At 36.7% G+C, this 14,111-nt stretch overlaps 1 protein-coding gene across 1 annotated transcript in view; it reads right to left on the bottom strand.

The window, feature by feature from the left end:
- The window catches only part of LOC117334139, a 59,944-nt gene that overhangs the window by 15,827 nt on the left and 30,006 nt on the right, over positions 1-14,111 (bottom strand). Inside the window, 5 exon segments of the mRNA XM_033893607.1 lie at positions 380-478; positions 817-978; positions 8,871-9,017; positions 9,215-9,302; positions 13,938-14,044. Of these exon segments, the coding sequence (XP_033749498.1) occupies positions 380-478; positions 817-978; positions 8,871-9,017; positions 9,215-9,302; positions 13,938-14,044 (603 nt within the window).

The raw sequence follows: 14,111 nt of genomic DNA, 5'->3' as shown, positions 1-14,111 counted from the left end.
TACCCATTAAAGAAATGTCTCTGTAGTAAACAACACATACAGAAAATTAACTAATTACAATGACTTAGTATATACCTACACATTGTACATGAAGCAATCACTGAGAGTCCATCTTGGATGTTTATATTTGCAAATTCACAAGAAATCGTTCTAATTTTAGTCATAAATCACCAGAAACAATGAGAAGTTGCATGTAGAATACAAATACAAGCTTAAAATCTTATTATTGAAAATACAGAACTACAGAAAATAAAAGATTGAAAGGACATGTGACAGAGCTGGCAGAGTTGTCTCCCTTCTTCAATACATTCATAACATCATGCCTATCTAGCAACTTTAGACAAAATTCTCATGTCATTGTCTTTATGTAGCTTGTTACCTGTCCTCTGTTGAAAAGGCCAGCTGGCAGATAGTCAAACTTGTAGATCATCATGGTCTCATAAACGCCGTCATTTTTGCTCATCACTGGCCATTCAAACTATGAATTAAACAAAACAAGTAAGATTAACATCAATGGGAGAGAAACGATACCTATAACTACCAAGAAAGAGAAACCCAGTGATATAAATAAGACATGTCTTTCAAGCTGATATGTATAATCATTCTTTAAGGTTATATACACAACCTAACTTTTTATAAGGGCCTGTATATAAAATCTAAAATGGCACCAAAATTTAAAGCCTGCAATTTTTCTAGATTTTTCCAAGACAATAACATTAACAAAACTATTGTCAAGCTGGGATTTTGTGACGTTAGAAAGGTGCCTCTTGAGTACCAATGATATGCTGTACATATATGTAATGTGAGACTTATTACCTCTGGACGTTTTTCTGGAAGTAGACATGGTACAATGTTACATTTCTGTCCTTCCAACTGGAATGTCAGGTCAAACTGTTCTGTCAATTTCAGGAGCCAGTCACACATCTTTGGATAATCTTCCCAAACTTTGTCAATGTCAGAATGTTTCAGATGGCCATCCTGAAATTTTAACAAGCAGAAATTACTCCAGTTGTGCCACTATCCACCTACCTCACACCTACAGCTGTCAAACAAGGCTCAAATCAATGGATACCTAATATATAGATGTACAGATGTGAGGGGTTTAATGTTTTATATGTTGGAGGTTAGCACAATAATTATGATACAGAACAGCTACCTCAAAACTAAAATGAATGAGTGAAATTATGGTCTGTTTTATAATTTCTATGAAAAAGATATTCTCCTTCCTTCATGAATTTTGTATTTGAACCATTGAAAAAAGAGGCTCATGTGCCTCATTGGTCATCTGGCTTTAAAGACCCTATTACTAATCAAGGATACATACCACAGTACTCTTTTTTTTTAATTGATATTTTAATTGCATCAATCACATAGTTAAGGTGCAATTTTGACAAAGGTTGTTGATGAAAACACACATTATAGACAAAATATCAAAGTTCATTCTAAAATAAGTTTGATACTTTCCCATTTTTGCCGGATCTTGTTCGCTGCGTTTTGGGTCAACATATAGGTCGAATAGAGATCAAGATTTCTGTAATTTCGAATAAATGTCTTACATGTTTCCCAGTTTGGAATTTTTTTATATTGTCGCATCAACGATATATATTTCTTAATGAGCAATATGCATATATTTAAACCTATCACTTGAACATCATCATTTATGCCAAATAGGAAAGTAGCAGGTTTTCTTTCTAAAACAACATTATATTTAATAAAAACTGCATTTATAAAACATGTCCAGAGTGATTGACTATGTGTACAATCCCAAAAAAGGTGGTATATTGTTTCTGGTGCACCACTACAAAAACTACATTCCTGATGTTCTAATAACTTTCGTTTTAATAGCATAGCGTTTGTAAAAAAAATTCTATGGGTGATTCTGTATTGTAAACTTTGTAATTTTGAATCCTTTGTCTCACAAAATGGAAGTGCATGGATATTTTCCCAGTTATCTTGGCTAAGAGAGATATTCAGAATAGTGTGCCACCTTTCATGGGATTGTTGTGGAAATATTAATACAGTAGACAGTAATTTCTGATAGAAAAACTTATTTGGCTTTTCAATATTTTTCAGTTGCCTCAAATTATCATGCAAAACATTTTCAATATTTTTTCCATAATTGGTGATCATTCTCTTCCAGCCTCTCGGTATTGCACTAATAAGGCTATTGTAGGTCATAAAGTTCATATCTACTCGGTATTTCTGAATAAGACTATCTAGAGACATAATGTTACCATGCTCATCTACTAAGTCTTTAACAAACAAGAGATCCCAGAGGGATCTTGGCGCCCACCATTGAATGATCTTTATAGGTTCCATGTCAGATTGATCTTTTCTCTACTTTTCCCTTCTTCTAAGTCTTACTAATCTGTGTAAATTCAGAAACAGCCCTCTAGATCTAGTACTTTTCAAACAAGGGGAAGCTATATATAAAATTTAAGATTTAGCGATAATGGCTGTCTGTCGGCCATGTTGTTTTCCGATTGGTCCCAAAATGCAATACCTGGTAAGGGACCAAGGGGAACCTACCTATGGAATTTGAGAAAAATCCCTTCAGTACCTTCTGTACAATAGCGATAACAAACTTCAATTTTCAAAATACAAGATGGCTGCCTGTCAGCCAGGTTGTTTTCTGACTGGTCTCAAAATCCAATATGTATAACTAGACACAGAGGGCAACCTACAAATGAAATTCAGAAAGATCCTTTCAGCAATTTCTGATAAATAGCGATAACAATCTTCAATTGTCAAAATCCAAGATGGCTGCCTGTCGGCCATGTTGTTTTTCGATTGGTCTCAAAATGCAATATGCATAACTACGCACTGAGGGAAACCTACATATGAAATTTGAGAAAGATCCCTTCAGTACTTTCTCAGAAATAGCGATAACAAACTTCAATTGTCAAAATCCAAGATGACTGCCTGTCGGCCATGTTGTTTTCCGAATAGTCTCAAAATGCAATATGCATAACTAGGCACAGAGGGGAACCTACATATGAAATTTCAGAAAGATCCCTTCAGTACTTTCTCAGAAATAGCGATAACAAACTTCAATTGTCAAAATCCAAGATGGCTGCCTGTCGGCCATGTTGTTTTCCAATTGGTCTCAAAACGCAATATGCATAACTAGGCACTAAGAGGAACCTTTATATGAAATTTCAGAAAGATCCCTTCATAAGTTTCTGAGAAATAGCGATAACAAACTTCAATTGTCAAAATTCAAGATGGCTGCCTGTCGGCCATGTTGTTTTCCGATTGGTCTCAAAATGCAATATGCATAACTATAGGCACCAAGGGGAATCTACATATGAAATTTGAGAAAGATCCCTTCAGTACTTTCTCAGAAATAGCGATAACAAACTTCAATTGTCAAAATCCAAGATGGCTGCATGTCGGCCATGTTGTTTTCCGATTGGTCTCAAAATGCAATATGCATAACTAAGCACCAAGGGGAACCTACATATGAAATTTGAGAAAGATCCATTCAGTACTTTCTCAGAAATAGCGATAACAAACTTCAATTATCAAAATCCAATATGGCTGCCTGTCGGCCATGTTGTTTTCCGATTGGTCTCAAAATGCAATATGCATAACTAGGCACCAAGGGGAGCCTACATATGAAATTTGAGAAAGATCCCTTCAGTACTTTCTCAGAAATAGCGATAACAAACTTCAATTATCAAAATCCAAGATGGCTGCCTGTCGGCCATGTTGTTTTCCGATTGGTCTCAAAATGCAATATGCATAACTAGGCACCAAGGGAAGCCTACATGTGAAATTTGAGAAAGATCCCTTCAGTACTTTCTCAGAAATAGCGATAACAAACTTCAATTATCAAAATCCAAGATGGCTGCCTGTCGGCCATGTTGTTTTCCGATTGGTCTCAAAATTCAATATGCATAACTAGGCACCAAGGGAAGCCTACATATGAAATTTGAGAAAGATCCCTTCAGTACTTTCTCAGAAATAGCGATAACAAACTTCAATTGCCAAAATCCAAGATGGCTGCCTGTCGGCCATGTTGTTTTCCGATTGGTCTAAAAATGCAATATGCATAACTAGGCACCAAGGGGAACCCACATATGAAATTTGGGAAAGATCCCTTCAGTACTTTCTGAGGATTAGCGATAACAAGAATTGTTTACGGACGGACGGACGGACGGACGGACGGAGGGACGGAGGGACGGAGGGACGGACGGACGGACGACGGACCACGGACGCAGGGTGATTTGAATAGCCCACCATCTGATGATGGTGGGCTAAAAATATGCCTTCATTACACAGATTTTTGAAGAAGATGGTTCGTCTATTAACTTTTATTTCTTTATTAAACCATAGAGGCTGAGAGAGAACATATTCCGGGGCTGTCGGGAGGAGTTCGTACAGATTTCCCCAAATAGACATAATTTCCTTCCAAAATTTCCCAAAACTATACTTCTTAACAACTTCCTCTAGTCCATGTTTTGTTAAACTCCATATTTTATTTCCTCCAACATGTTCTATATCATCAATTAATAACCTTTTCCAATCTGCATGATTACTAGAATCCAAACATTTCTTTATCCATATAAGTTTTAAAGATTTACAGTAAGAAAAAATATCCGGAACTTTCAAACCTCCATCTTTATAATCACCAATTAAAAGGTTCCTTTTCAATTTATCAACTTTACTATTCCATATAAAATGAAAAAATAATCTTTGAAAGTTTTTTAGGATCTTAATATGTGGACTAGGGATAACAGTTAGTATTTGCACAATAATAGGAAAGACTAATGTTTTGATAACAGTCACTTTTCCAATGATGGAAAGATTCCTAAAAGACCAGTCTGAGAGAAGTGACTCCACTGATTTTAATTTTTCGACAAAATTATCTTCATAAATATCATCTTTAGATAAATCGTATCTTATCCCTAACAACTTAAATTTCCCTTGCTGATTCCAGGTTAAATTTTGCTCCGTTTCAATCTCCTCTCCGCAGCCCCGTTTTACCCCAATCCATACAGCTTGAGACTTATCGAAATTGGTTTTTAGACCAGAACATTCTCCATAGATGTCGATCAAAAATAAAGATTTTGCTAAGGACCTTGCATCATCATCAAGTATTAATGTTGAGTCATCTGCGTACTGACTTATAAGATATTCAGAATTATTTAAAATTATGCCCTTGACATCAGGGTCATATTTGATTGCTGCACTCAATAATTCAATACAAATAATAAACAAATATGGAGACAAAGGATCTCCTTGTCGCACTCCGCGTGTAACTTGAAAAAAAGTGGAGAGGTGACCATTGTTTTCAACACAGGCAGATATATGTGAGTATAAAGTTTTAAAACAGTTTACAATGAAGTCGTTAAAACCAAAAAAAACGTAAAGTTCTTTCTATGAATGGCCACTCAAGGGAGTCAAATGCCTTTTCAAAATCTAACATTAGCAAAATACCCGATTGATTATTAACTTCCGTCTTTTCAATAATATCATTAATTATCCTTGTACCTTCCCCTATGTAACGACCTTTGACAAATCCCGCCTGACTCGGACTTATAATATCAACTAGAGTTTGTTTAATTTTATTGGCAATACACGACGATGCAATTTTATAATCGACATTTAATAAAGTAATAGGTCTCCAATTTTTTAAATACAATTTTGATTTCCCTTGTTTCGGAATACATTTAATTAATCCCCGTCTCTGACTAATTGACATTTCCTGATCTCTTAATGATTGATTAATGGATCTTAGCAGAAAATGTTTTAGATCTGTCCAGAAAAATTTATAAAACTCTACGGTGAATCCATCTAAACCTGGAGATTTTCCATTACTCATATTTTTTATTGTTCTTAAACATTCTTCAACCGTGAGTGGACCATTCATAGAATCACTTTGCTCATCCGTGAGTTTAGTTATAAACGGATTATTATCATTAAAAAAATATTCTTGGTGAACTTCATTAAACAATGTTCCTTTCGTATTGTAAAGATTGGAATAAAATGCTGATTGTTCATTAAGTATTTCATTTAAATTGTGTATTTCATTTCCGTTGTCATTAATTAGTTTAGGAATCATTTTTTCATTGTATTGTCGTTTTTCAAGATTGCAGAAGTATTTAGTGCTTTTTTCCCCTTCGACCTTCCACCTTACCTTTGCTCTTGTGATTATCCCTTTAATTTTCTTATCCCTTAAAGTTTTTAATTTTCCCTCTGTTTCTGAGATATCCTGCAGTAATTGTGCATTTTGTTCTGAATGGTATTTATCATACAAATTTTTTAGTTCACTGTCCAAATCGTTCTCCTGTTTTTCTCGTTCCCTTTTCTTAAATGAAGAATAGCTAATTGTCTTTCCCCGTATCATTAGTTTTAAGGTTTCCCAAAATAATTTGTCACTTATGTTGAATTCTGCGTTTTCTAAGTCATTATTGTCATCTACTCTGTATTGTGCTATAACTTCTGTGATAATATTCTTGACTTTATTTACATATTCCGGATCCCCGAGCAGACTATTATTGAATTTCCATGTACCTCGCCCACGCTGCTGTTTAATAAATTCCAATTCAATATGAACAGGCGAGTGGTCAGATTTGTAAGCGTAGTCCATACCTACTGCAGGAATATTATTATGTAAATCAGAGGATATCAAAAAATAATCAAGGCGACTTTTTTTCCCATTTGGACCAAACCACGTGTATTTTCTATCATCTGGATTAAATTCCCTCCAAACATCAATTAGATCTAAATTTTGCATCATGTTATGGATTTCAATATTTGCTCTGGTATTATTGCGATGACGATAATTGAAAGTGTCTACTTCATATTCAAGTGCGACGTTCCAGTCCCCCGCTATGATTATAGTATCATTACCAATAGCTTCTATTCTATTTTGTAGATTACTAAAAAATGCTGGCTTATCATCATTTGGACCGTATATTCCACAAAGTGTTAATTTAACATTTTGTATAATCATATTTAATAATAAAAAATTCCCGTCTGGGTCGTTGTACTCACCAACCACACTGTAATCGAAAGAATTTTTAAAAAGTATTGCAATACCCCTACAGTTTGATGAAAACGACGCAAATTTCATATCACCTCCCCATTCATTCCTCCACAATGTTTCTGAATTAGTATGGCCGTGTGTATCCGTTAAAATTGTGATATTGTATTTTGATCGGCATCTATGAAAAACGTCCCGCCTCTTAACTAAATCACTAGCAAGACCTCGGCAATTCAAACTTCCGATTTGTATTTTACCCATTTTCAAATGGTATATTGATTATGACAATAAGGTATATTTTCAACAATTTGACCTTAGATTTGGATAATAAAGTGAATGACGCATTTGAAACAAACAATGAAAACTCCCCGTTCCCCAATCCCCATAGATAAACTTCCCTTTCAAACATTCTCCCTATTTTCCCGAATAAGGAGCCTGAGGATTCTCCGATATTCTACATTTTTAGTCATTAAAAAAAAATTTTTTTTTACTGAGCCAACACTAACAGAATGTAGTCATATGTAATTTTTAGGATTATTATTCTAATTATATGGCATGCCCAGCTTAAGTATATATTGTACATACATGTATATAATATATAAGCGTTGTAACTTCATTAATTCAATCTAAAATAGCTAACACAAAAACGTTTAGTAATCGATTATATTGATAGGGATGAGTCCCGTGTTGTCGACCTTTACCAGGAACGACAACTCCGTACAGAAAACTACATGTACATGTAGGCAGACAACATATATATATATACCTGCATTTCAAATAATAAATGAGTTTAAAAAAAATCGTTATATATGCAATCCTTTAAATGTACCAGTGATTGACAAACTACAGTACTCAGTAGCAAGTGTAGTATACTGTTGGCCATGGAAACCATCTTGGATTTTAATACCAACCTTGGTCAGGACCATTTCAGGATCATTTCAGGCAAGTTCAGCTGAATCTCATTGGTGAAACCTTGAGAACTTTGAAATGTGTTTTTCAAGATGATGGCAATCTTGAATTTATGACCAACTTGAGAAACAACATTTAGTCAGGAATATTTCAGAATCATTTCAGTCAAATTTTTGCTGAATCTCCCTGATGAAACTTGAGAAGAAGTTCCAGATGATTTTTTCAAGAGATTAGATATTGGACTGACCAAATGTATAACAACACTTGGTCAGGACTATCTCAGAATCATTTCAGGCGATTTATTTGGAGCTGAATCCCACTTGTGAAACTTAAAAGTACCTTTGGACCAATGACCTAAAAAGAGATCCAAGACAGATCTTGGCACTTTCTTGAAAGACTATGTCTTTTCTACTTTTCCCTTATTTTCCCTCTTCCTCTTAATCATTTCATAACATGAAGAACCTTCATATGAAGTCTAAAAAGATTGGACAAGAATTTTCTGTAACATATCAATAAAATATCAATTGTTAAAATCCCAGATGGCCGCCTGTCAGCAATTTTGTTTTTCCAATCAGACCCAAAATTTTATGGCTAAAACTAAGGACAAAGGGGAACCTTCATGTGAAGTTTTAGAAATATTTCTCCAGTTCTCAAGAAATACCAACAACAAACTTCAAAGGTCAAAATCCAAGATGGCCACCTGTCAGCCATTTTGTTTCTTTATCAGACTTAAATTTAAATGTGCACCACAAGTATTTCTCCAGAAATGGCGATAACAATGATTGTTTAAAGATGGCAACAGACAACAGATGCAGGGTGATTTTAATTCAGGTGGAGGGCTAAAAGGAAATTTGTTTAGACAAGATTTCAAAATTTATCTTTACTGTACACATTTCTTATTAGACTTGACAGTGTGTAATCCGAAGTCTCTGATAAAGGTATCATTAGTGAGTATCTACTGGCTTTGTACCTGAATGGAGGACTGTTTAACAGACACTACACAAGCCATCACATCCACGATCCACTGTGGGTTGATCACCACATGTTTGTGTAAATGTTCATTCTGGAAGTGTTGTACGGACCCGAGGTCATGCAGGAACTGGATAGCTTGAGCCAACTAAAGGAAAGAAATAAAAACCACTCATCACCACGATTATATTTACATTATTTTAAAACTGCATAAATGATGTCAAGCAAAACACAAGAGGCCCAATGGGACTGCATTGCTCACCTGTATTTAGTGCTTTGATGATTCTCTGCCATTCAATTAATCAACAGAAGTGGTTTAAGCATTTAAGAAAATATACCACATACCTCAACAGCATCCACGATTCCAGCCTCTGTAGCTAAGTTCTCCACCTGTTGGTAGGACAACACATCACTCTTTTTTGTCACCTTTTCCCTGTCAATATAGAAACATTCCACTTACTAATAATGTGATTTACAACTGAGTTTTAACTCTAGAAAATATATAAACAAGGCAAAAATGTCAGGAACTATTGGTGTTTGTATTTGGTGAAGGGTTACAATAAACTGTCAGGAACTATTGATGTTTGTATTTGGTGAAGGGTTACAATAAACTGTTAGGAACTAGTGGTGTATGTGTTTGGTGAAGGGTTACAATAAATTGTCAGGAACTATTGATGTTTGTATTTGGTGAAGGGTTACAATAAATTGTCAGGAAATATTGATGTTTGTATTTGGTGAAGGGTTACAATAAATTGTTAGGAACTAGTGGTGTATGTGTTTGGTGAAGGGTTACAATAAATTGTTAGGAACTAGTGGTGTATGTGTTTGGTGAAGGGTTACAATAAATTGTCAGGAACTATTGATGTTTGTATTTGGTGAAGGGTTACAATAAATTGTTAGGAACTAGTGGTGTATGTGTTTGGTGAAGGGTTACAATAAATTGTCAGGAACTATTGATGTTTGTATTTGGTGAAGGGTTACAATAAATTGTCAGGAACTATTGATGTTTGTATTTGGTGAAGGGTTACAATAAATTGTCAGGAACTATTGATGTTTGTATTTGGTGAAGGGTTACAATAAATTGTTAGGAACTATTGATGTTTGTATTTGGTGAAGGGTTAATTACAACAAATTGTCAGGAACTAGATTATAAGTAGAGTTTGTATTTGGCGAAGGGTTACAATATAATTAAATGCTAATATGCCCTCATATCTGTATCTCTTTTCCCAGGAGAATTACAGTCAGGTACTTAACCATTAAAATGCCTTCCTTGGAAAGTCATTGTGCTATAAATCTCGCCGGATAGCATACAGATAGAATAATGTGTGTTAGCATGTTATGATTAATCTATCTGTAATCCTGTAAGCATTATTGGACCATAACTTTCCAATGAAGGCAGTTAAATACTTATATTTCTCCAAAGTCAAATTTTGTGCTATCAGTCGAGCTTATTCTTATTATGTCACAAGTCCATGCAACATTCTCAGCCAACAAATATATTTCAGGGATATACTCAGGATTGCTCCACAAGCCAACTCGAGGAAATCCTACGTTGCACCCTTAGTGCACGCATATAACGCCACGAGGAACGAGTCTACGGGATACTCGCCCTTTTATCTCATGTACGGGAGAGAGCCACGATTACCTGTAGACCTTGCCTTCGGAATCGAGTCGGACAATTCGAGGGGATCATTACACTCCTATGTGGAGTCGATGCGAAGACGACTTAAGGATTCCTACACTATTGCCCTCACCAGGAGTAACGCAGCTAAAGCTAGACAGAAAACCGGATACGATGTACGGATTCGTGGAGCCTTTGTCCGCGCCGGAGATCGGGTCTTGGTTAAAACAGTTGCTTTTGAGGGGAAGCATAAGCTTGCGGACAAGTGGGAGGAGGAAATATATGTTGTTCTAGACCAACCCAACCCAGATATACCTGTCTATGTTGTACAGAAGGAGGATGGTGGAGGGAGAAAGCGTACTCTACACAGAAACCTTCTCCTTCCCGTCGGTTCCCTGGCAACCGATACTGATGACAGGAATGATGATACCCTTACACCACGGAAAACCCCAACCCCAGCACCAAGATTGACACGACGGAGTGTGAAGGAACTACGGAGGGAGTCTCAGGCCAAACCTGAGGACACAATGGAAGTTTCCTCCATTGCCAACTCCGATGACAGCGATACGGAACTCTTTGTGTCAGTGCCCTCTATGCCAGCTGTTGGTGACGCCCAGGCAGGTGCCACGGATACAGCAGCTGAGCAGCCTGTAAACGACCATCAGTCGACAATGGTCCCTGCTGAAGAGGATGCAGACTCCGTTATTGATAGGACCAATAGGGAGGATGTTGATGCACTGGGAGGACAGGAAGAGGATGATACAGCCGGGGTAGAGTCTCCAACAATTCCGAGACGTTCGGGGAGAGTCCGTCGACCACCTAAGAAGTTCACCAGTGGTGATTATGTGATGACAGCAGGTACAGCCCCAGATCTGTCATGGATGCGGAAGGCGGATTATCTTCGCTCCATGGTCTCTGGCGATATTCTGGCTCCAGGAGCAGAACGGATTTTGGAGGCTGTATTGTCAGTGATACAGACATCAACCTGATTTGTTTTAACCATGTATTATCATTTGTCCTATTTTATTCATTCTGCAACGTCATATTTCCATGTAGTTGTATAGATACTATATTATTGTAACAGAGCGCATGATAAATTAAATTTAAATCACTGCCTCCGCTAGGGATCGAACCCGGGACCTCTGGCTTACTAGTCTTACGCTCAACCGATCGAGCTAAAGAGAAGATCTCTCTAGCCGAGCGGTATATTGCGGCTAGTATTTACCAGGGTTACATACTCCCCCTCCAGGAAAGAACTCGTCCTCGAGTTTCCAGGGGTAACAGCGATGCTTTCGCAAGCAGCGATGAGTATCATTCCCGAGTCCCTACATGGGCGCCAATGTAACAGAGCGCATGATTAATTAAAATTTAAATCACTGCCTCCGCTAGGGATCGAACCCGGGACCTCTGGCTTACTAGTCTTACGCTCAACCGATCGAGCTAAAGAGAAGATCTCTCTAGCCGAGCGGTATATTGCGGCTAGTATTTACCAGGGTCGGATTTTCAGTTGGGAGGGGCCTTGGCAATAGATAATAAACGGCAGGAGCTTCTGTTCACATGTTTACTTGGCAATAGATAATAAACGGCAGGAGCTTCTGTTCACATGTTTACTTGCACATATTGATAAGTACAGGTAGAAAAGTCCCTGCAATCAAGCAAATAGCTTCTGTCAATATACATATACATTCGAAACTAACGCGCCCAACTTTACAACAACAGCGCGTAATTTGAAAACAGTTAAAATTACACATACTCAGATTAGACCACATTCAGTTAACGTATTCGGAGTTAAAATTATTAGGATATGCTTTTAAAATATAGACAGATACCTGATTCGATACAAGTTAACTTAATTTAGAATTATAAACGTCGGTGGAAGTACCGATCACCTGTAACACAGTAGATAATGAATTAATAAATAATAATAATTAATAATAACAATTTCACTACTTACTTGGCATGTGGTGCCCAGGACGTATTTACAAAATGTATGAAAAGTTGGCATAAGAATGACCGTCTTCTCTGACCAATGTACAGAGTGGAACTGGGGAAAGAGCGCCAAAAAGGGATAGAAAGAAAGAAGAAGAAACGCATTGCGCATGTCCTGCCCTGTCCTGTCCGTCAGTGGTCAAACCAGTTTATTACAAACATACATCACACGAACATACTCTCCGGACATTCACGAACCACACATACAAAGCACATAACTGACAGCTACCTGTAACACAGCATAGGATACACACTGCGTGACAATCACACGACGAGTACAGAACATTTACCTAACAGCCACAAACACGACGTGGGATACGAACAGCACAAATACAACACAACGAGCAGTTATAAAAGTGATTCAGTTAAAATAACCAAAATTAACAGGGTGCCACATAAACATAAAATCATCAATTCAATTTCAACATCAATATATTCCACTGTGAGGATATTTTACCTTTAATTATACCTCACTTTTATTTACACTGATATGACTAAACGTTAATACGAGACATGATGTCATGACGTCATAGAACCGGAGTTAGAAGGCGACAACCCAGGGGTGATCTCTAAAATTGTTGAAAAATGTTGATTTTTTATGTTTCTATATGTACATGTAGATTAAATTATCAGTCAAATTTATATTTGTACAGTTTTGTTCAGTATTATAGAATAATGGTGGCCCTCTGTGTTGGGATCCATCTAGAACTGCCCTCGGAAAAATAACACTGCCCATGCAGGGAGACGATTCTAGATGGACCCTTCCACAGAGGGCCATAATTGTATATTATACAACAGAGCTATAACATATTATATTGTTGCAATTAAAGTTGATTGATCATGCAATCAGGTTTTTTAATCCTGTACAAAAATGTTTGTGACATAAAAAATACACTTACTTTATTGACACTAGACAAAACAACATCATTTAGTGACTACATCATGAACATTGTTCTTCACATCACCAGACAAATGGGAATTATGTGAGAAATACGATATGATAACTTTCTATTTTGCTTGATTAGGTTATAAATTGATAATTTAGAGCAAAAAAAATATATGTAAACTCTTTCCCCCTTCCCCTAAGGATGTTCCTGACCAAATTTGGTTAAAATCCACTTAGAACTTTATGACTAGTACATTGTAGTGATTTGAAGACTAATCTCGAATTCTCCCTATTCTGCCCTGCCCCTAAGGCCCCTGAGGGGTCAGAGTCAATATTTATACAAACTCTGTTCTCCTTACCCCAAGGATGTTCCTGACCAAATTTGGTGAAAATCCATTCAATACTTTAGGACTAGTAGCAATTTAAAGAAAATGTTGACGGACTACGGATGACGGACACCGTGCCAAGGCATAAGATCACAGGCCCTTCGTGCCAGGTGAGCTAAAAATTTTAATAAACATGAATGAATGAATGAATGAATGAATGAGGTCAGATGAGGAAGCTGGTCTTACTTTGCGATGATGGATTCAAACTGAAGCCAAGCCTGAGGAATTTTTTCTCCCATGTACTCCTGTTGTAGAGTCACTTTAAACAAGGCCTCCTTCAGGTCAGAGATACCCTGTTGTAGTAAATATTATAGTAATGTATTAAACAATGTCTCCTTCAGGTGAGAGATACCATGTTGA

This window comes from Pecten maximus, chromosome 9 (assembly GCF_902652985.1).
Source record: "Pecten maximus chromosome 9, xPecMax1.1, whole genome shotgun sequence".
In the NCBI taxonomy this organism is placed as follows: Eukaryota; Metazoa; Mollusca; class Bivalvia; order Pectinida; family Pectinidae; genus Pecten; species Pecten maximus.
The sequence above is the reverse complement of the archived record's forward strand: the minus strand, read 5'-3'. Positions and strand labels throughout refer to the sequence as shown.